Source organism: Nelumbo nucifera, chromosome 5 (genome assembly GCF_055504915.1).
Source record: "Nelumbo nucifera cultivar China Antique chromosome 5, China Antique-T2T, whole genome shotgun sequence".
NCBI classification, from domain to species: domain Eukaryota; kingdom Viridiplantae; phylum Streptophyta; class Magnoliopsida; order Proteales; family Nelumbonaceae; genus Nelumbo; species Nelumbo nucifera.
In genome coordinates, this window is record NC_142653.1 from 30,612,575 (window position 1) to 30,636,646 (window position 24,072).

At 40.9% G+C, this 24,072-nt stretch overlaps 2 protein-coding genes across 2 annotated transcripts; both read right to left on the reverse strand.

The window, feature by feature from the left end:
• Window positions 1-291: 291 nt before the first annotated feature.
• Window positions 292-3,885, reverse strand: LOC104600039 (Tetratricopeptide repeat (TPR)-like superfamily protein). Its single transcript, XM_010262833.3, has one exon. It carries the CDS (start codon window positions 3,465-3,467, stop codon window positions 1,557-1,559), a length of 1,911 nt encoding a protein of 636 aa, XP_010261135.1. The 5' UTR covers window positions 3,468-3,885; the 3' UTR covers window positions 292-1,556.
• A 4,371-nt stretch (window positions 3,886-8,256) lies between these two features.
• LOC148791360 (Mitochondrial transcription termination factor family protein) lies at window positions 8,257-11,285 on the reverse strand. The gene has a single exon (XM_088887020.1). It carries the CDS (start codon window positions 10,816-10,818, stop codon window positions 9,652-9,654), a length of 1,167 nt encoding a protein of 388 aa, XP_088743146.1. The 5' UTR covers window positions 10,819-11,285; the 3' UTR covers window positions 8,257-9,651.
• Between the last annotated feature and the right edge of the window lie 12,787 nt (window positions 11,286-24,072).

Genomic DNA, 24,072 nt, shown 5'->3' on the forward strand with positions numbered 1-24,072 from the left:
AAGTAGAACTCAAGTCCCAACTTTAACTTCTCCTCAGAAGTCCTGAATAAACCCGGATTCCTCCTGAACATAGACATGCATTCGTCTTTTGAGAATCCAAAGCTCTGAAATAGATTGAATTTCCTCTCAAGGGTCGCTTGGCTCATGCAACTAACCGTGTAGAGCGCATGGACTAACATTCTCGAATCTGCAGAAAATCCCATCTCCATAACCCTGTGAACACGTTCTCTGAGATTAGACGGTTTCATAGCAAACAAGGTCGGTTGCCGCTTCAAAAGCATCGTGACCTGTGAGCCAATAATCCCACAACTCTCCAAAAAGGAAATGTTGGGCAACAGTCTTGAATCTGGGTATCTGGTGATCCATTTGCATCTGCACAAAACTTGAATCAAACCTCGATTGTCGGCACCATTAGACAGGACTTTCTTGAAAATTTCAATGCAAGGGATCAACTTTCGATCAAGGCTGTAGGTCAAAAGAGTTGCGTTAATCGAGATGAAATGACCCAAATCTGGTCCCGTGAGACCCAGTTCTTGAAATAACCTGAGCTTTGGTTCAAGGATCTTCTTGACATTAGCAAGGAGAATTCTGGGTTCCACTTGGACAGCAGTTCGAATATGGGTCTCCGTAAATCCCAATTGCTGGTGGAAGCAGGGGCTTTTCTAGGTTTTTTACCCGATGCAAATAATGTGAAGCTGAAAGGGCATGGGCTTTGGAGAACCCAAGGGTGTCAATCAGATAATCGACAATAAGCGGATTTGAATTTGAGCCCTTGACAGAAGAAACAACAAGAGAATGAGAAGAACAAAAGGAGAATCTGGGGATGTAGGAAATACAGTAAGAATAGCAACATGAGAAGGAGCTTACTGAAGAAAGAATTTGCATTTATATAGAACAACCCAAAATGCAATGACAATGCAATGCCACTGTACCAAACACCTCCATAATCATCATCATAACATAAACCTTGTTCCAACTCTATGGGGTTCACTACATGGCTCTTGTTTTGCCATTCCATTCTGTTTGCCTGACCATTTTATAGACCAAGCTAAAGTTAATCCCTCCATGGGTTTCCTTATCAACATTTTCATAACAAAAGCAAATGGGTCACAAAATGTGACTCCAATTTGTTCTTGGGATTTATCGGATGCCCAGTGAGTGTAAGATTTGGAACTTCGATCATTTTCTGAACATGCCAAAATGTGTGATTAATTAAGACACTTTCATCAAAGCCGTCATCAAATCTGGTAATTTTACTATATAACTCAACAACTCATTAGGCATTCAGATTGGATTCACCTAAATCCGAGGTCGATCTGATAAAGGATTAATAGCATCCAATTTTGATCCAAAATATGATTGGGTGTATGAACAATGCATATGAGTTCCATCCCAATTGGATTCTGTCTCTGTCTCTCGTATCGTATCGGGGTACATCCAAATCTGAGATAATCAAATCGGATGTCAGATCAAGCCACAGAGTTTTGGGTATCATTGACAGGCTTACAACTCATGTACTATAATGATCCCTGAAGTTTGATTTTAGTGTTGAGGGCTCAATCTAATTCTCTCAACTGCAAAGCTAAACCATCTAACACTTCATATATAAGTAAGTCTTCAGGGTGGCACCTGTCTTCAACTGTGAATGTATGAATCTTTCCATTCACTTGAACAAGGCTACAACCTGCTGATTTCTTCACTCTGTTGCATTTCATCATTGCCCGTATCTTTACCACACCATCCCACCTCTCTTCAGCTGCATAGATGTTAGCCATTGCCACATATGAAACTGCAGCATGGGGCTCAAGTTCAAAAAGATGATTGGCAACATACTCAGCAGTTTCTAGGTCTCGATGGATCTTGCAGGCACCAAGCAAAGCACCCCATACACCAGCATCAGGTTTTACAGGCATGTTATGGATGAACTCCAATGCTTCTTTTAACTTTCCCATCCTTCCAAGAAGATCAGCCATGCAGGCATAGTGTTCTAGTCTAGGGCTTATTTTATATACTTCAGTCATCAAAGTGAAATGCTCCCATCCCTTCTCAAGGAAACCTGCATGAGTACAAGCTTGAAGGATGGCAAGAAAAGTTAAATGGTTTGGTCTAAAACCTGATTCAACCATCTGAGAGAAAACACTTAAAGCTTCTTTGGATTCTCCATTCAGTGCATACCCAGCAATCATAGTTGTCCAAGATACAGTTGTTCTCTCAGGCATCATGTCAAAGATTTCACGGGCACTCTTTGTACTTCCGCATTTCACATACATGTCTATCAATGCATTATAAACCATTACATTCTGCATTAATCCTTTTGAAATAGAATACTTATTAATCCATCTTCCAAGCTCTAGTGCTCCTGTTTGACCACAAGCGGACAGCAAAGCAACCATAGTAACCAAATCAGGCGACTCACCAGCTGATTCCATGGCATGAAACAAATTCATTGCTTCATCCAAATCCCCTTTCTCGGCATACCCACTGATCATGGCCGTCCATGAAACACAAGTTCTCTCGGACATTCTGTTGAATAAGTTACGTGCAGAGATGATATCTCCACACTTAGAATACATAGAAATGAGGGTGTTAATAACAGAAATATCCAAAGAACACCCTGTGTGGACACCATGTGAATGGATCAGCTTACCCTGTAAGAGCACTTCAGGGTGAGCACATGATGAAAGCAAGCTAACAATGGTGCTTACATCTGGCCTAACACCATATTGGCACATAGATTTGTAGATGCTAATGGCCTCAAAAGTTCTCTCTAAGTGGGAATACCCTGCAATCATGGAATTCCATGACACTACAGTTCTCACAGCCATAGGAGTTGCGTCAAATACCACCCTTGCTGAGCTCAGGTCATGGCACTTAGCATACGCAGAAATCAACGTGTTGGCTACAGAAACATCGTCTGCAACCCCAACTTGAATCCCAGAGCAATGCATGGCTCTTGCCATATTCAAATTCTTCATATTGGAACTTGATTGAATCAAGCCTATGAGTGTCACCGAGTCAGGCTTAAACCCAGCGAGCTTCATTTCACGAAAAAGATCCAAAACTCTCTCAATACTTGATTGAGAAAACCCCATGATCATTGCATTCCAAGAAGTGACATCCTTCTCAGGCATCCTCTCAAACAGTATGTTTGCAAACTCTAAGCGACCACATTTGATATACATATCCGCCATGGCTGTTTGCACGAACTTATCAGACCAGAGCGGGAGTTTCACAACATGGGTATGGATTATTTGGCAGTATAGGAGGTTCGAGAGCTTCCCGCAGGCTTTTGCTATCAAGGGAAAGGTTAATTTGTCGGGTTCCAAGCCCAACTGCTTCATTTGGCGGAAGAGGAAGAGGGCTTTGTGGCTGCATCCTTCGTTTACAGATAATCTAATGCTGGAGTTCCATAGAGCAACGTTCAAAGCACTTAAGAATAAGTTGCAGCCTGGAGTGAAAGCAACCATTTCTCATTGTTTTGGCGGGAAGTTTAGCATGCCTGATCAACAAATGGGCCACCTGGTTACTTAACGGTTAATGAATTGGACTGAGCAGTGAAGGATTCTTTCAACTAGGGCCGTGCAATCAGTGATGCAATTTAAGATTCACCAAGGAGTAGCATGGGAGGTCTCCACCAGGGATTTAACCACTGTAATTGCATCTCCCCTCAACATGACGTGGTGAAAATGGAAATCCAAGGCTAACTTCAAAGCTTCTTTTAAAGCTAATGCTTCAGCTTCCACCGGAAAGCACAAAGAGCCACATATCGCGCAATGATCAAAGCACCATTCCGATCTCTCGCCATCAAACCTGTGCCGGCTCGATCGAAGGATATTGCCCCATCAAAATTTATTATCTAATGGTGGTCGTTGGCAGGAAGGAGATCTAACATTCACAAGGTTACCATTTACCAATAAGGGTTGTCAATGGATCGGTCCGACCCGATATTCCGATGGACCCGAACCAATTGGGCCGGTTCTAGTTTCAGGAACTTATACTAGTGTCCTGATTATCAGTTTGGAACCAGTTTCGTCAAGTCCTAAACTGATTCAGACCCGACTCGATATACATATATACATACATATATATAATCAGATCTGTAGATCCTATCATGTCCGATTTGATTTCAGGTCCTCAATATTTCATGTCAGGCTGGTTTTGATTCTAATTGGTCCCGATCCACAGATCCAATCCTTTGACAGCCCTAATTAACAACTTACCATCTATTAGCGATATGGGTCATATATTAGCGAGCTGGGTTTCTATTCTATTGATGACATTGTAAATTTCAAATGAAATGCTAGGGGTGAACAGGAACTGAGATTTTGACGAGCTATTCTAATTCAGCTCCTAAAAGCCAAATTTAGCTCAGTTTAAATCAAACTTCAAACAAAATTTAAACACAAATACGTAGGTTTGTTTGCTAACCTTTTTATATACATAATATATATATATATGACTCAACTATGAGAATTGAGCGGAAACAGAATAACCATGTCTGCCTGTGGGATCTTCTAGCTGAGCCCAATGATTAAGCGAGTCACTTAACATCCATTCTTCATGGTGATCCGTTCGTAGACTTTATAGTCAAGTTGTACCAAATTCGTCGAACCATAGGAGACTTAAACAATGGATGTTCAAGAGTTTCGACTTCCTGATGATACTGCACTCCACCTCTATCATAGGGCCTCTTAGAGCCAATTCCACTTTAACAGGAAGGGAGTTATTCATGCATTTACACAAGATAAAGGTGGACTCCCGGAGCAAAGTTTAGTTGAACATTTTGGCTGTTTAGCGAAGTGTGAAACCAATGATAAGGTTTCATGTCAGTAATGCACTTTTTACAGTGGGGCCTAAGAATTTATTGTTGGCATAGAATCTCATCATTGGTTTCACAACCTGCTGAACAGTCAAAGCATTCAACTAATCAGAATTCGGACTTGCAGTGCAAGTATTTAAACTTCCAAAACTGCTTCGAAGTTACCTCACCAAAGGCAATATGAGATTGTGAGCCACCCGAATCCTCTTGGCAAAGAAGTTTATGAATTGAGTGATGTTATCATCGGACAAAGAGTTCTCCTTTTATAATCCATCAAGATTTCAAATCCACTACCTAAACTTCCAAAACGTGTTAGTTAAGTACAAAACCGGTAATTGCCGTTAAGTGGCATGTAAAAGGGCATAAATACCCTCTGGGTGTCATCTAATTTTCTTTGTCAACCATTGAAATGCCCAAATTTCTTAGAAGCTAATAGAGAAAAGCAATTTGTCAAAAATCAATCCGTTGCTTTGGTTCAATCTTGATTCTTGAGGAAAAAGATGATGAACAGTGTCAAAAGATAATTTTGATCTTTTCAAAAGTTTTAAGTCACACATATCATCACTTGATAGAGGTAACTGATGGACCGCTAACAATAGGGACTAAACTGGTATGTTTTAGAAGCTTAGGTATATTGAATTGGCACATTTTAAAATTCAATAACCAAAATAAAACTAAGCCCAAGGTACAGGGTAATAATATGCACTTTTCCCTTTTTAAAAACTTAGTTTTTCCCCACTTAAGGTCCTTTGCCTTTAACTCTTCGTGTTCAGCTTATTCGGACAAAGACCTCCCCTCACTAAAGATACTCGGCATTGGCATCTAGTTCACCATTGCAACTCGTGATTCATCAATTGGGAGTTGAAAAAATTTGATGCTTGTTGCATTGGGATGTTAAACCAAGTATTAACATGTTTTTTTGTTTGAATTATTTAGTATATTTGTATGCAAGAAATATTTTTATTTATTTAATATCGTCGATAATTTTGTTGTCGGCCAGTTTTAATGGCCATGGGGTTTCATAAAAATGTTATTTATAATTGTGCTGTTGAAGATGATTAGATGAGTTTTTTTTTTATTCATTTAACCCAAAATTTAGCTTGTAAGGTTTTAACTTTTAAGTTTTTTACCCAATATCTTGTCATATAAGGATTAATACTTATAAATAGAAGTTGTCCAAATATTTTAGCCTTGCATACTTGCATGGTACATCCCTTAAACTAGTATATAAATAGTTAAATACAACATCAATAAGAAATTTGTTTTTCTAAGGCTCCATTTGTTTGGAGTTTAGGCTCTGTTTAAAAAGAGTACAAATACAAATATGCAGAGTACAAAGCCATATATTTTGTATTATTTTGTATGCATTTGTACTATACATATTTATATTTATACTTTTTCCAAACTGAGCCTTAATTTCACTTTTATTACTACAAATGCATGAGAGTTGCTTTGTTTTAGGTTTTATTTCACTTCATCCACGATGCAAACACACAGAATAGGGCAAAAACTGAAACAAAAACAAATAACTATTCACACTTGTATTTTTGCATCAATGTAAATGAAATTATACTGCAAACAAACCAAAACTAATTTTTGTGATGCTTAGCTTAACTTGGAATACCAACCTCAATAATTGATGTATACATAGGTATAACAAAAATTTAAAGCAACAGAACCAACCCTCTTTTGGAATGTGATTTCGTCACTTTTTGGAAGCCATTTGCTTATCATGACTCGTGACCATTTTATGTGCAACCAAATAGCATAAAATAACATTTTTTTTTCTTTTTGCAAATCATTCATTTTCTTATATTTTTTGTGCTACCAAATGGATCCATAGAGAACATTTTCTTCAAAACTAATAACTTTTCTGAAACTCATTTTTGAGTAACAACGCCCCAAGAGTACAGTTGAGTTGAAGTTACATTTTCTTTTTTTTTCTTGTGTGTATGTGTGTGAGAGAGAGAGAGAGATGAAACTGGGTTCTTAAAAGTTCAAAGCTCCAAGTGTACAATGTTAACGTCCAAAATGGTTCAGAATATATGGCCAGCAGCAGAACTTAAAATATTCCTTTTCTTCTGAGGGGAATGGTCATTCTTCCTTTCCTTGTATGGAACTATGGATAGCAAATGGTGATGCACAGTGCACTGTACTAATGACTGAAGAATATGCAGAACAATTCATAAAATAAATAAATAAGACACTTTAAAATAGAAATGACTTTGATATTGTCATGAGCAAAATGAATTGAAAATTACTTGGTTGAAACTTGAACCTATGACAATTTAGTAAAAAACAAAACATTCTAACCAACTTTACTAATAGGTGCAATATAAATTTCAACTATATATGAGCATATATATTTAACTCAAATCAAATTGGACTATATTAGAATGGATAGGGGTGGTTCCATAATTAATCCAATTATAAACAGATCGAATTCAGACTACCCTTAATGGGACATTCATATTTGGACAATCAGATGCCATTTGCAGCCCTATTAAAATAAAATTTCAGGGAGGATAACAGAGTGCTCCTCAACAACAACATAAGAATCAAGGAATTCCTTCTCTATGACCAAGCATCCATGCGCTTTCAGTCAGGTTTATATCTTCATTATATGAAAGTCCAAAATATAAATAATGAATTAGCAATACCAGCATAAGTTGCACCATAAGATCTATAACACAACACACAGGATCGTTATTCAAGCAAAGGAAGACTACACAAAAGCTAGATTGCCTATGTTTTCACTGTCCATTATGATGGCAACAATAAAAAGAATTGACAGACAATGCAATCTCTATTTCATTTCCTTGGTATCAAGGATATCACTGTACCCTTACATGAAGATTTTCTTTCTTCAGTTAACTTTGTTACATGTCCCACTACCATCAACATCAGAAGCACCTTGACTGCATAATGGCTGCATGCTGGAACATGTTTATGTACTGCTCATTTTGTTTCTAATCTTTGGATTTGTTAATGAAATTACACTGGTTAAAAGCTCATAATAATTCCACAGAAGAAGAAATGACAAAGCAGCCCCTATAATCTGCTTTTGGGGAATAAAAGTTTAAAAGAATATCAAAATGTTGTATGGAGCAGAGTGTTGAGCAGTTAGGTGATAGCATGTCCAAAAATAACTGTGGCAAAAATGTGAATGCTAAGATAAATAACAGGTAAAACTAGAAAGGACATAATTAGAAATGAAGTCATATGCAGGAACCTAGAAGTAGCTCCGATAGGTGATAAAAAGAGAGTTATAAGAGTTGTATAGAATATATAAATTATATCTCAAAGGAAGATTCTAGGCAGCTAGAAGATTTTGCTCCAGTTGTAGTTCTCATATCTAAAAAACACAAGAATTTTCTAGATTCCATAAGATATGGGGTCCCAACAGTGCAAATCTCACAATCAATTTCTTGAAATATGCTGATGATGTAGAAGGAAATTTTTTTCATTAAAACAGTGCATTGCAGACTAGAACATGAGCAAGGCTATACTACTGATAGTTTGTAAAATATGATGACAGACCTCTGATTTTGGAGCATCAGAAACACTATATATACAGCATAATATTATTTTTCTGTAAGTAAAAAGCTCAGCAACAAACAGGAAAAGGGGAAAGAGCCCAATACAGAAGAAAGCATAAGGATTTAGATACATATACAACAAAGCAGCCACCCTCCTAATCAAAGATGATAGAACACAGCATTACAGAACTTAGATAACTGAATCCCTTAACACCTATGAAGAGATACTAATGAAACTGCAATTTTGAATTGCTTCCTTTCAGCCTGAAATGCTACTCCCATACTTCGTCATTCACTAAGATCTGGAGAACAGCTTTGAGACAGGTCTTATGCACAGGTGTTAGCCAATAGCAAGAGAGATGAGCCACTTCTCATAAAAGAGAATGGAGCTACTTTAAAGCAGATGGAGTTGAGATCCGATCAGACTCCAACCTGAAATGCTACTCCCATACTTTGCTTCAATAATCTGCCTCAATGTGTATTTGTCCATTACCAAATCTCAAAAGCCACTTACTAAGAAGAGCCTTATTAATCAGTCCAAGTGGTCTAATCCAAATACACCCCCTCCCCCCCACTTCTATGGGACAGTCAATTTTCCCCACTCAACTAAATGGTATTTCTTCTCAGCGTTTGGACCTTGCAAATAAAGTTTCAATCTTTCTTCTTAAGCCACTGAAACTGGCATGGAGAAAAGGACATCAAAACAGTTTCAACCAATTCTGAGCCCACATAAAATTATGCAGAAACTTCTAAAGCAATCTGACTAATCTTGAAGCCTTTCTTTAATTTCTTCGCTACAGTTTCCCCACAGAAGACTGATTCATGTATTAACATACGCCCTGAATCATCTGAAACTATCTGTTGCCTTTCTTCTCAGCAAGCTACAAATCCACCCCAATAATGTCAACAAGTCCAACGAGAGAATAACATCCCAATCTCTTAATATATGTCAGTCATCAAGCTTTTCATCCCATTGTTCCAGATCATCACATCAGAACTCGTGGCAGAGAAGAAAACATAAAACTCAACATGATCAAATAGGGAAGAACATCATGAGTTTGCTAAAAACACTGTAATAATATCTCAAATTCTCAACCACGAAATCCTTGTATTCAATCAGATTAGCATCGAACAAAGATGAAATTGATGATTTGAGCTGTTGAAGCTTTTGGACTTACTTCTCAAGCTAATTCCAACTGTGTCTGTAACTTCAACAATTCACCATACAGCTTTAGCTCACTGATATCTGATTGGAGCCTCCAAATCAGTTACTTCTCCCCAGAATATTGATGCTCATTCATCCGAAGAATCAGAGCTCTCACCCTTATAAGCTATCAACAACTCTTCAGCATCATTTATAAACATTGCAATAAATTTCTCCTTGAACACCTCATCAGATAATAGTAACACTTGAGCAAAACTAGGGTTCTTCTTCAACAGTTTCTTCGACTTCAGAATACTAAGAACCCTGTAACGAGGGATCACCCTCTTCTCCAAACTATTCATTAAAAATGTCGGCTGATAAACCAATACTTTTCTTTCAAACCCAACAGTGTATAAGTAGAACTCAAGTCCCGACTTTAACTTCTCCTCAGAAGTCCTGAATAAACCCGGATTCCTCCTGAACATAGACATGCATTCGTCTTTTGAGAATCCAAAGCTCTGAAATAGATTGAATTTCCTCTCAAGGGTCGCTTGGCTCATGCAACTAACCGTGTAGAGCGCATGGACTAACATTCTCGAATCTGCAGAAAATCCCATCTCCATAACCCTGTGAACACGTTCTCTGAGATTAGACGGTTTCATAGCAAACAAGGTCGGTTGCCGCTTCAAAAGCATCGTGACCTGTGAGCCAATAATCCCACAACTCTCCAAAAAGGAAATGTTGGGCAACAGTCTTGAATCTGGGTATCTGGTGATCCATTTGCATCTGCGCAAAACTTGAATCAAACCTCGATTGTCGGCACCATTAGACAGGACTTTCTTGAAAATTTCAATGCAAGGGATCAACTTTCGATCAAGGCTGTAGGTCAAAAGAGTTGCGTTAATCGAGATGAAATGACCCAAATCTGGTCCCGTGAGACCCAGTTCTTGAAATAACCTGAGCTTTGGTTCAAGGATCTTCTTGACATTAGCAAGGAGAATTCTGGGTTCCACTTGGACAGCAGTTCGAATATGGGTCTCCGTAAATCCCAATTGCTGGAGTAAGCGAACAACAGATTGAGGCTTTTCTAGGTCTTTTACCCGATGCAAATAATGCGAAGCCGAAAGGGCATGGGCTTTGGAGAACCCAAGGGTATCAATCAGATAATCGACGATAAGCGGATTTGAATTTGAGCCCTTGACGGGAGAAACAACAGGAGCAGAAGAAGAAGAAGAAGAAAAGGAGAATCTGGTGATGTAGGAAATACAGTAAGAATAGCAATATGAGAGGGAGCGTACTGAAGAAAGAATTCGCATTTGAGAATGCTTAAGAAATTACAACAATGCAGGAGGGCGGACAAACCTAAAACTGAAAATGCGACTGAAAAGTGAAAATTCTTTCTTCTCTTTGGTCTTTACTCTTTACCACTGCGGAACTAAACCTAGAGCAGCGTTTGGCATCGGAGTGATGCTTCCGAATCTCCTGAACCCCCCCTATTCTCCATTTCCGATGAAAGGCAAACACGTATGAACTCTGTCTTCTGACCTCCCCGTGTGCCCGTTTGGGAGGGCTGAAGCGCAGCGGCTTCTGGCTTTTCAATAATTAGGATAAGCTGAACACTTTAGCTGTTCAGCAAAAAAATGGCTTTCCGGTGAAGCTAGCTTCCACAAAGCAGCTGAGCGAGAGCAGCTCAACCAAAGCATCAGCCCTCCCAATTCCCCAAAGATAACCCGTCTTGTATGTGATTTTTAGGGATGGCAATTTTCCCCATGGGGATTCGCCCTGAATGGAGCGTGGATGGGAATGATTTTCCCCTACGGAGATGGAGATGGGAGAATTTTCATCCCTTTTGGCGGGGATAGGGTGTCCCGCGGGGACCCCAATTCCCGCTTCATGGGATTCCTACTAATATATGTATATATGTATACATACATTTATATGTATATATATATATATACATACGTTTATATATTAATATTTTTAAACATATGATTGAATATGTTTGAATCTTTTCTAATATAATTGTAATTTTTAATTATTTTATTTTTATTTTTTAAATAAAATAAAAAACAAAAACAAAATGATTGACATTATAAAAAATCACAAGAAATGAGGATCTCGTAGAGATGGAAATCCCTGTGGGGACGAGAATGGGGATAAGATTGTCACTCCAAGCGAGGACGGGGATGGGGATTTTCAGGAGGCCCTGCCCCACCCCACCCCATTGCCATTCCTAGTGGTCTTAGTTTGATTTCCTTTTCACCTTTAAGTAATACAAATAAAAATCTTTAGCAAGAGACACATCTGTACCATTTATAAAAATTAGGATGGTGATTGATGGTGTGCAATCCGGTCACTCCTAGCTGGCACTTGTGTGGCTCCCGAAAGGTACCTGAGATGGAGAAGAAGAAGAATCACCGGGGGCTTGCCCGGCGGGAACACTCCGATGCTTAAGTTAATGTTCTGTAGGAGAAGCAAGGAGAGGATGAAGGCTAAGAGTGCAGATAGCGCGAGTGATAGAAGATGATACCTCTCCTCCTTGAGAATAGGCTCCTTATAACAGAAATCCGTAGCATCAGGCCCACTGGCCTCTGACAGGGCAGGTGTAACCGCCACTGTCAGCTTGCCGCAGCCGTTACAGGCAGGGCTAAGGTGGCACACGCGGGGCCGTCATCGTAGGGTACGTGCCTGTCAGGTGTAAGGCACCCTCTAAAGGTGGCAGGCACGACGCTGTCTGACGAGGGATATGGCTGTTGTTCCCAGATTTGTCGGGTACGGTGGTCGAGCAGGAGATATTCCTGCGGTATGCCGAACTACCCTTCCGCGAGTTACCCTATGTCATGCTATCTCGTAAGCGGCGAGCTGCCTGTGGCAAGCTAAGCCGAGTTGTCTGGCCCGAGGTGTCTTCACCTCGAGGTATCTATAGAAGAATCGGTGTGTTCCTGTCTGGGGGTGGCCCGAGATCCACTGGGAGGAGCTCGGGTATTAGGAAAGGTCGGGGGACCCTGGGCTCGGGGGCAGCTCGGGGTGCCTTAGCCCCGGAGAGGAGGTGCAGGCCAGGCGGCTCCCGCCGAGTAGTCTATCCCGCCGAGTTGCCGGGCTGAACTCGGTGGGACCTTCCCTCCGAGTTGCGGCTACGCCTGCTGTGTTGTCGCGCTGAGTCATCGTTTGAGCAAGGTCACGCCCACGTGTACCCGGGCTACGAGGTCGGGCCAAATCACCCTCCATCAGTGATAACATTTCGTCAAAAAGCCTGATTTTTTACTTTCTATTTTTACCCTTATCATATTTTGTATTTTAAAGCTTATTTTCACTTTCCATTTTTACCCTTTATATTATTATGTTTTTATTTTTTTAATTTTATTTAATTAACGGTTAACTGTTAACACTTGTAATTGGATAATCTCTGTACCATTTATAAAAATGAGGATGGTGACAATATTTCATCAAAAAGCCTAATTTTCACTTTCCATTTTTACCCTTTATCTTTTTTTTATTTTAAAGCTTGATTTTCATTTTCCATGTTTACCCTTTGTTATGTTTTTTACTTTTCAATTTTATTTAATTAACAGTTAACACTTGTAATTGGATAAAAAAAATAAAATAATAATAAAACTATTGTGGAACCTACTCCTCGCCTTATCTGATCTTCTCCTGAAGCACCTACCCGACGAACCTCTTCATTGATTAGAGCCAACACGTGTCAAGTATTGAATGGTTTGCCTAAACCACAAAAATTTGAATTGAAGGGAAGAATGTATTTTTTTCAACCTCTTTTCATCATGGAACAATCAATTAGTTGATTAAATGAAGCTTATTTTTTGTTTTCCTCCTGTTTTTTTTTTTTTTTTTGTTCAATTCTCTGTTAACGTAATAAGTTGAATTGTATCAGGAAATGCTCTTATCATAATATTGATTCGTTTTAGGGTTTTTTTCTCAACGATCATTGGGCCAATCTGGTAATCAGACACCCTACCAACAAAATACCATAGGGGTTGTACTTGGTAGGGCCGTAGGGTTTGGTATGCATTTTGTTGGTAGGAGATCCTGACTCTTCTATATAAATCAAACAGATGTTCAATTCGAATATAAATATAAATGAATCAAGATAAACCTACCTGATGATGTGCAATCCGGTCCGTCCTATCTGCCGGTTACCTCGCTTCTGACGAGATTGGAGGTGCCTGAAACGAGGAAGAAAATGGAGACTTACGGGGAGGAACCCGGTTGGAACACTCCGAAGCTCAAGTTAGTGCTCTTCAGAAGGCAAGGGAAATGAGGAATTCTAAGACCAGAAAGCGCAAGAATCACATACCCTCTTCTTTGTGAGATGGGGGTCTTTTATAATCACCCTGTACACTTACTTCCATGCCTCTGCCCGTTCGGGCATCATTACCTCTACTAGATCGGGTCACTTCCTTCGTCAGGTCGGGTGTCATTTCTTCTGCCAATTGCTAGTTCGGGTGTCATAACCTCCACTGCCAGTTGCCAGGGCCGCCTCTGTCCGTTTGAGATGGCGGTGGCAGGTGGCCGTTGGATGGCGGCTGTCATGTGTCAGTCCCCAAATCGGTCAAGTGCACCGCCTCCGTGTACGGTCTCCTGGGCGTCAGGTACGGTTGTTCAGTCAGGCGACTTGGAGCTAAAGTGGTGTGCAAGGTGAAATCTTGAGTTCGGATAGAAGTATGGCCCAAACGGCCCCTGGGTGGGTACGGTTGTTCCTTGAGCTCGCGTCCAAGCCTGTCAGCTCGCATCACTCGTTCGCAGTCCAGTAGCTTTTCCTATTGAGTCCTCAGCCCTCTTTGTTTTGATGTCTAGCTCGGGTAGTTTAGGTAGTCTCCTGGGGGGGTCTGATGCTAGTTCTACAAACCGAGCTGCTGCCCCCGACAGCCTCAGTGAGTCCGAGGCGGGGCCCGAGGTAGAGCTCAAGTTTGAGCCCGTAGGCCGAGTCACCTCGAGTAGTTTGGCATCAACCTCCCGCCGAGGTCGGGTGCCAGATAAGTTCGGACCCTCTACTATGACGTCCGAAAGGCTTTGGTCCCTTATCGTCCAGAACAACCTGCCCGGGGAGTATACTTACTTTTTACCCTCAGGCGACTTTCCTTGGGAGCACGGTCCGGATGAGATCGTGATATTCCGGGAGCAGCTTGTTGCCGGGTTGCGCCTTCCCTTCCATCCCCTAATCGTCGAGGTCATGAACCACTTCGGCGTCACTATAGGTCAGCTTCACCCGAACTCTATCCGCAACCTTGTCAGGACCATCTCCCTTTGCTGTGAGCATTGCCTTCCTTTGGACTTGGAAATTTTTTCCTCTATTCTCATGCTTAAGAAACAAGCGGGTCCCCTACCCGGGCGTAGGAGGGCGTACTACTTGTCACCTCGCCCGAGCTTCAAGCTCTTACACGATCTCCCAAACAAGGTCCCGGCATGGAAGCGGGACTACTTCGTGGTCCAAAGTGCTACGGGGTGGCCGTTTCCTACTGGGTGGGGTTTGGCCGCTCCTGACCCCGGTGTTGCATTAGACGAAGATACGGTGAAGGGCCTCCAGGACTGGGCCCGACAAGGGCTCAAGTGCGAAGTCTACCTGATGGAGGACAAGCTTATTCAGGCCAGTCTGAGTTCGGGTAGGTTTCTTGCTCAAACGAAGATACTCTTGCTTTTGCTTTTATTCCCGTCTTTTGACGCCGAGCTCCTTTTTGCAGGTGTTATGGAGGCAGACAAGACTCAAGGTGCGAACTTGTTTGCTGGCATGAAACGGAGGAAGCGAGCTACTAAGCGAGTTCGCATCGATCTTTACCGGGTGGCAGAGCTCAAGGCACCAAGGATGGAGCCTCCTGGGGAGCCCGGGGCTCCCTATGCCGACACTGCCTATACCCGGGCTGTGCCTTCGGGCTCGGGGAGCCACGATGAGATTGGGAGCATGCTGACGCCAGGCTACGCTCTCCGAAAAAGCAAGGCCGCCACTTGTCCTGAGGAGGTCGCGCAGTGGGCCGATCTCCCTACCAATCTCATAGGTGCTCGAGCTGCAACTCACGCCATGGTGGTAAGTCAGAGTGGTTTTTTTTTTTTTACCGAGCTGATTTGTCCTCGTTCTGGCACGTGAACTCCTCTATCCATGCCTTGGCAATTTAGGCGAAGAGGGGCTTGAAGCGAGCAGAAGCTGCCGAAGCGGCTTTCCGTGCTACGCGGGCCGAGATATCAAGGTCTCGGAGGGACAAAGAGGTCTTAGGAATGGTGGTGAGACATATGGCTGACCTGAAGTTGGACCTGGAGCATCAGGTCGAGTACCTTCAGGAAGATATTAGGGAGAAGACTCAGATCTTTTCTCAGGCCGTCGAGGAGGCGAAGGTGAAAGCCGTCGAGGATTACATCGCTTCGCCGCGCTTTGACGATATGATGGTGGACTCATACAGACGAGGTTTCAAGTTGAGCCGATGGATGATAAGGAACACGTACCCCGAGCTCAACATTAGTGCCATAACCACCTCGCGCATCACTCAAGAGATGGCTGCCGTAGCTGATGATGATGCGGATTCCGAAGACAAAGCGGGTCCTTCGGGTGTTGTCGAAGTCCCTTCTGAAGGCGAGGAAGATTGACCTCTGGGTTTGTGAGCTCGTTTGTGTTTTTTGTTTGTTTTTGTTTTTTCTTTTTAAACACTATAAAGCAAACATTTAGCAATGAAGTACTTTTTCTGTTCAAAAGTGTTTTGCAAATATTCTCCTATTGCCGAAGTGAGTGTATACCCGAGCTGCTAGACTTAAGCCCATTAACATAGTAAGGCTATGTGCCCGATCTATTCTCCGCCAGGGTTAGCTAACATAGGCTGAATTGGGCCCTGGGCTATGCACCTCGGGGTCCATACTTGTGCAGATTGCTTTCATTGATGAGGTGCCGAGGTCATCTTTAGCTTGGTATTCTGCCCCTTTCGGTACCGAGGTCCTTGTTAGCTCGGAATTCTAGACCTTAGGGTGCCGAGGTCTTTGCTAGCTCGGCATTCTGGCCCTTAGGCTCTGGTAGTGGCTCATGGCCTGCTTATTTTGATAATTTATAGGTAAAATCATCTTAAGTTGACGATGTTCCATGCCCGGGGTATCTGTTTACCTTCCAGGGTCTCGAGCTCGTATGCTCTCCCAAGTACTCTCTTCACTCGGTAGGGTCCTTCCCAGTTTGGCCCGAGTTTGCCAACGCCGGGCTCAGGTACCATGATTTTGCGGAGGACCAGGTCGTCGACGCGAAAGTTTCGTTTCTTAACTCTGGCGTTGTTGTATCGAGCTACCCTTTGCTGGTATGCTGCAGCTCTGATGTATGCGAGGTCCCTCACCTCGTCAAGTAGGTCGAGGTTGGTACGTAGCTCGTCGTTATTAGTATTGTCGTTGTATGCTTCCAACCGAAGTGAGGGGATTTCGATTTCGGCTGGGATGACTGCCTCCGTGCCGTAGGTGAGGTTGAAGGGAGTTTCTCCAGTGGCAGTCTTCTCTGTAGTTCGGTATGCCCATAGGACGCTAGGCAGCTCGTCTGCCCATAACCCTTTAGCTCAGTCTAGCCTGGCTTTTAGTTCGCGAAGGATAGCTCTGTTCGTGACTTCTGCCTGACCGTTTGCTTGTGGGTGCGCAACCGACGTAAAGTTTTGCCGGATCCCCATGCCTTGGCACCACTCTTGGAATTTGATGTCTTCGAACTGCTTGCAGTTGTCGAAGATCAACACCCGAGGTAGCCCAAAACGGCACACTATATTCTTCCAAAAGAAGTTCTGGATGTTTCGAGTTGTGATGGTTACGAGAGTTTCAGCTTCAACCCACTTGGTGAAGTAGTCTACTGCCACTACTAGGAACTTCCTTCCTCCTGTTGCTGGCGGGAATGGCCCGAGTAGGTCGATACCCCATTGTGCGAAGGGCCATGGGCTGGTGAGGTACTTGAGGTCGGCGGCGGGCTGATGGTGAATATTGGTGTGCTTTTGGCACTTCTCGCACTTCCTGATTAGCCCGACGACGTCCGCTTTCATTGTTGACCAATAGTACCCCTGTCGTAGTGCCTTCTGAGCGACGGCCATGCCCCCCAAGTGTCCGCCACATAGGCCTTCATGAATGTCGCGGAGTACGAGCTCGGCTTCGGGAGGTCGCAAGCAGCGCAGGTAGGGGAGCGTGTAGGATTTTCGGTACAGTCGTCCATCTACCATGTAGCAGGAAGCTCGCGAGTGGATCAATCCAGCTCGGTTCTGCTTGGGTGACAGGAGCGACCTCCTCTGCCCCCCGGAGAATGCTAGGCCGAGGTAACTCCTCTATGTACACAGTTCTCATGGTGTTGTCATTGGTGCTGGCTAACCGAGACAGGGCATCGGCCTCAGTGTTCTCTGACCTCGGGATTTGCTTGATGAAGTGTGACTGGAAGCTAAGCAGTGCCTCTTTTACCTTTGCCAAGTAGGCGATCATAGCTGGCTCGCGGGCTTCGTATTTCCCTATAACTTGGTTGACCACGAGCTGGGAATTGCTGCAGATAACTATGTGTTTAGCCTTTACCTCTTGCGCCAGAGCTAGCCCTGCTATCAATGCCTCGTATTCTGCCTCATTGTTGGATGCCGCGAACTCAAAGCGTAGCGCGTACTCCAGTTTCGTGCCACTCGGTCCGCGAAGAACTACACTGGCTCCGCTGCCCTGCTGATTTGAGGAGCCATCTACGTGAAGGATCCAAGGCTCTTCATCCCAGTTCGCGCTCGGCCTAACCAGGAGAGATGCCAAACTGGGTGCGATATCACGGGGCTTGGACTCAACCGGCCCGGGAGCACCGAGCTCACCCGAACTGGGAGCCTCGTGCTCAACCGGGCTGAGGACCTCGGACTTGAACGTGCATTCTGCAACAAAATCCGCCAAGGCTTGAGCTTTGGTGGCGGTTCGGGGCTTGTACTGGAGATTGTACTCACTGAGTTTGATGGCCCACTTCGTCAATCATCCAGAGACCTCGGGCCTGAGTAATACTTGCCTCAAGGGTTTGTCGGTGAGGATGATGATGGTATGAGCTTGGAAATACGGGCGGAGTTTGCGGGCCGCAATGACTAGCGCATAGGCTAGCTTTTCTATCTCTGGATATCTTGTTTCTGCTCCCTGCAATATCTTACTAACATAGTAGATGGGTCGTTGGACCCGATCTGCTTCCTTTATCAGTACTGAACTGACCACTTCGTTGCTTGTCGAGAGGTACAGTTCTAAAATATCGCCCTCTTCGGGCTGGGTCAACACCAGGATGCTGACGAAGTATTTCTTGAGCTCGTCAAATGCGAGCTAGCAGTTCGGATTCCACTCGAACCCTTTGCCTTTTATTGCCTTGAAGAAGGGCAGGCAACGGTCTGCTGATTTAGACATGAAACGACTCAGAGCGGCTATCATGCCGTTTAGCCTCTGAACCTCTTTTACTTTTCGGGGTGATCTCATATCTAGGATGACCTTTATTTTGTCCGGGTTGGCCTCAATACCGTGCCGGTTGACGATGTACCCTAGGAACTTACCCGATGTGACATCAAAGACACACTTGTTTAGGTTTAGTTTCATGCTAAATTGACGCAGAATTTGAAAGATGGAATGCAAGTCTTGTATTAATTTATGCGAAAATTGTGTCTTGATGACCATGTCGTCTACATAACATTCTATCTTCGTGCCAATTAAGAGCTGAAGCAGCTTATTCACGAGCCTTTGGAAGGTCGCCCCAGCATTTTTCAGTCCGAAGGACATAACCTTGTAGCAGTACAGGTCGAACTCGGTTATGAAGGTGGTTTTTTCCTCGTATTGACGGGTCCATCCTGATTTGGTTGTAGCCCGAGTAGGCATCCAGGAAGCTTAGCAACTCGTGTCCTGAGGTCGCGTCCACTAGGTGGTCGATCCTGGGGAGGGGGAAGCAATCTTTTGGGCAAGCTCGGTTCAGGTCGGTGTAGTCAACGCACATGCGCCACTTGCCGTTTGCCTTTTTTACCAGAACTGGGTTGGCTACCCAGCTCAGGTAATGAACTTCCCTTATGAAGTCTGCTGCGAGGAGCTTCTCAACCTCCTCATCGACCGCCCTCCAGCGTTCTGGGGCTAAGTTGCGTTTCTTCTGCCTAATGGGTCTGACTACAGGGTCAGTATTGAGCTTGTGGGTTATAAGCATAGGGTCTATACCGGGCATTTCTTCCGCGGACCAAGCAAAAGGCCCCACCATTGACGAGCAAAATGGCAAGAGGCAAAAGGCCAAATGTCATCATTCACACATTAAGCAAAGACATAAACTCTAAAACCTCAGTTCCCTCCTTTAAACCCCTCTATGCATAGTGTATATCTTATCCATTCCCCCTACTTTACAGTAGGAAGGAGGAAACAGAAATGGCGTCTCTCTTATCCTATGCCATTCTCCTCAAAATGAAGAAAACAATATAAAATACAAAAAAAAACAAAGAAATGCACAAAAAAATGCAAAAAATATAGAAAGTCATAAAAAATTTCTATATACCATACTAAAAAATGAGAATGTTGCAAATGGTTTAGTCAAAACACCCTAATTTTACTTTCCAACTTTACCTTCAACTTTCTATTTTTTCCCCATTGTATATATTGTCATTGAAAAATAATTATGAAAAACATAAAATGAAGAAAACAATATAAATTACAAAAAAGCAAAGAAATACATAGAAAATTTACAAAAAATAATGAAAATCATATAAATTTCTATATACCATACTAAAAAATGAGAACTTTGCAATTGGTTTGGTCAAAACACACTGATTTTACTTTCCAACTTTACCCTCAACTTTCTATTTTTTCCCATTGTATATATGTCATTGCAAAATCATTATGAAAAAACACATAAAAAGAATAAAATAATATAAATTACAAAAAACAAAGAAATAGAGAGAAAGTTTACAAAAAATATAGAAAATCGTAAAAATTGAAGAAAAAATAAATTACAAAAAAGAAAGAAAAGCCATATATTATAGAAAAATGAACAAAAATTGTAGAATAAAATAAAAAATTATATTTACTACCATATATAAAAAATGAGAATAATTCAGTTAGTGTGGTCGAAAGACCTTGATTTTTCATACTCATTCTATCCCGTAGTTTTTTTGTTATTCCAACATCCCAATTCTATATGAGGGTGCATGATAGTTGTTGGCAAAAAAAAACATTGTCTTTTCTAAAAAGAAATTGGGTGGGTTAAGTACTTAGGTTTGGGTTGAGCTTTAACCCATCCCACCTGACCCATCAACCCACTAATGACCCATTTTGGGTTCAATCCAAACCTACCATACCCCAACCCATTAATTTTTTTCACATAATACGTAAATTCTAGAAAAATATAACTATAAAAATACATAATATATAAATAAAGATATAAAATGTAGAAAATAACATAAATTAAAGAAAAAATAAAAATTACAAAATAATTATAAAAAATATAAAAAATGAAGAAAATAATGTAAATTACAAAAAACAAAGAAATACGCAAAAAATCACAAAAAAAAGTAGAAAATCATTAAAAATTGATGAAAATTACCAAAAATTACAAAAAACAAAGAAAACCATAAATTAGAAAAAAATGAAAATATAAAAATTTCATTCCATGGGCCCTAGACATGTTTGTCAATTAGGCCTAGGTCTTCTAAGGGCATTTGACCACTAGGACCATATGTTATCATGTGTGTGGTTGTTAAGTATGACTTACAACTCATGTCCTAAGTCTTATGCAACACTGTGACACATTATGAATTATTCGATTGTTTTATTCTTGGACAAATGTGTGGAGGTGCTGAACATGCCTAGAAGGTGTTTGGATACATGTTACTTTAGTGGTTGGTTGATAAATTTTTCTTCCAATTAATTTCTTTATCTTCTCTTAGTTAAAAAGTAAGAAGAAAATGTTTTTAGGCTTAAATGTAAGTCATTTAATAGTCATCTTAGGTAATGACTTCTGTTATTCAATGGTTACTTGTGTAAATTAACATAATAGTTTTGTTTACTTCTCACCATTAATAGTAATTATTTTCATAGGTTTTAGGTTATTACAAAATAGGAGATCGATTAAGAGTGGCATCTCCTATTCTCCATAAAATTTGTGTTTCATTGCGATGAACTATATCTGTATATAATGTTGTTAAATGTAGTTTTATCATTGATTTGTTGTACTAATGTTTCAATTTGATGCATTTGCAACCAACATTATATGCATATTATAAAATTTAGATCTTGGCATTTTGAGAGTATAGTCTTTTTTATGTATTATATAATAGTTATAGAACTTTTGAACAGTATGTAAATTTTCATCTATGCCCGAGATATAAAAGTATAGTCATACATCACCATCAACGGGCCATTCCACTAATCCTACCAAAATACTAATAAGTTAGACTTTGTTGTTGTGTTCTAAATTTCTAATAATGTATGAGCCCCCAAGCTGATTGTAAGTAGTCAGGAAGAGCTAAACTCAAATTTCAAAGCATGGAAGTACAAGGAGCAATAATAAAAAGATAAATTTAAGAGATATATCATATAGACTTTTGGCACAGAGAGAAAATTAAAATAAATATGGATATATTTGGGGAACTCGAATAATTAGATCTAAAGCGCATCAATACAGAAGATCCAAGTTTTTAGATGACTATAGAAAAGGTATATATGCATAAAGAACGCAGACTTTGATGGTTCACACTTGGGAAATGTGGAAAAATCATAGAACTTAAATATGCATATATTTATATGTAATTTTTCATGAAACCAATACTTTTTGCTAATATCTATAAATATTTAAATTTTAATAATCAATTGTTTTTATTTAATGTTTGTCATAAATAAAAAATGCTTAAATGTCAAAATTTCAAATTTATAATGTTATGACAAGTAACTTAAACGTTTGCCTTACAACCTATTTGAATAATCTTACTCGTAGTTCTTATACCATGAAAATTATGGGCCTATTTGAATAATTAATCTTGTTTTCTATACCATAAAAACTATGGAGTATAGCATAATTGATTGGGGAATAACAATAATTGGGAGAATTTAATTAATGGCATGTAAGAAACAAAATTGCCCCATACATAGAAACTTAATATGCCCACTCCACCTACATGTCCATAACTCCAAAACCAATACTTTGGGGGCGATGGACAACATGACTGATGATACATCAACAAAAACAATAGGGCAATAGGACCTTGAGGGTCCTGAGGACCATTATTGTTGTTCCATAAGAAATGCCTAGGATTTCCACGCCAAAAGCATAGTTCTTGAGGCAAATTTGAATGGCTTAACAAAAATTAGGAGGGTGTTTTAGGGGGATGTAAACCAATCATGTTGTCCAATACCCTCTTAAATCTTTGTGTAGGTGTTTGGCATTAATGTCTTTTTTTTCGAAAAAACAATGTTACATCAGTGCCATGCAAGGTTCAAAATATCGTTATGTATTGGCCCGTATCGGGTCAGGCCATGGTTCAGAGGGTAGTCGGGACTTAAACCAAACCCTTTGAATCGGTTTTGAAAAATATAAATAAAATACAAAAAAAGCACCGATATAGGCCGATATGCCCGACGTATTGGCCTGTATCGATATTTAAAACCTTGGCGCTATGTTTGAAATCTATTTTTCAGAAAATGCCTAATTTTTGGTTAAATATTTTTTCAAAAAGCATTTTCTTATGGGCCTTGAAAATCGGGAAATGTGTGGTCTAAGAAGATGTCATTTTTACTGATTTCCTGTTTTTTTATTGTTGCTAGCAACAATATAGTAACATAGCATTGAAAAATGTCTGTATTAGCAACAGCAATGGTACCAAATAGAAAACTCAAAAAAAAAAAAAAACATTTCCTGAAAAAACAACATGCCTATGCAGCACCAATCTTTGAGAAAACGCTTCTCAAGAAACAACATTGATTCTAAACACCACCTTTGTTTATTCATTTAAATTTGCCTAAGGAAGTATGTTTTTGGCATGGAAATGAGAAAATCCTAGGCATCTTATGGAACAACAATAACGGTCCCCCAGCACCCTCAAAGCCCTCATACCTAGCTAGGAATGGTCTCAAAATAATCAATGTTCCTGTGAAACATTTTTTTCGAATTTAATAGGATCGGCATCTAGCCCTTCTATCACCATAGATAGGCAATGCCCAAACTTATAGATTTCACATGTGAGCAGTTGAATTTGCTTGGATAATTATTAGTCCCCCTTTTCTCCTTATCTTTTCTTAATCAAATTGTGTTGGCTCGTATTATCTTGGGCTTTGTTTGGTATGAAAGAAAAAATAGGGAAAGGTAGGGAAACCTATATAAGGTTTGTAAAGGTTTCCTTTCCTTTTCCCTACTTTTTCCTTCAAACCAACATAGCCAGGGTTTTGCTCTCCAATCTGCTAAGCCAAAGATATATTTCTTTATTTTTTTTTATTTCAGATCAAGATATGCATGCACTTGACCATTCAAATCCAAGTCTATAACCACTGCATGGGGATCAAAGTGGATGTAAAATCCCCATCCCTCAAGAAAAGCAAGGTATAAATCCAACAATATAAGAAACTGCTATTACACCTATGCTTTTTAGGCTGTGTTTAGGAAGAGA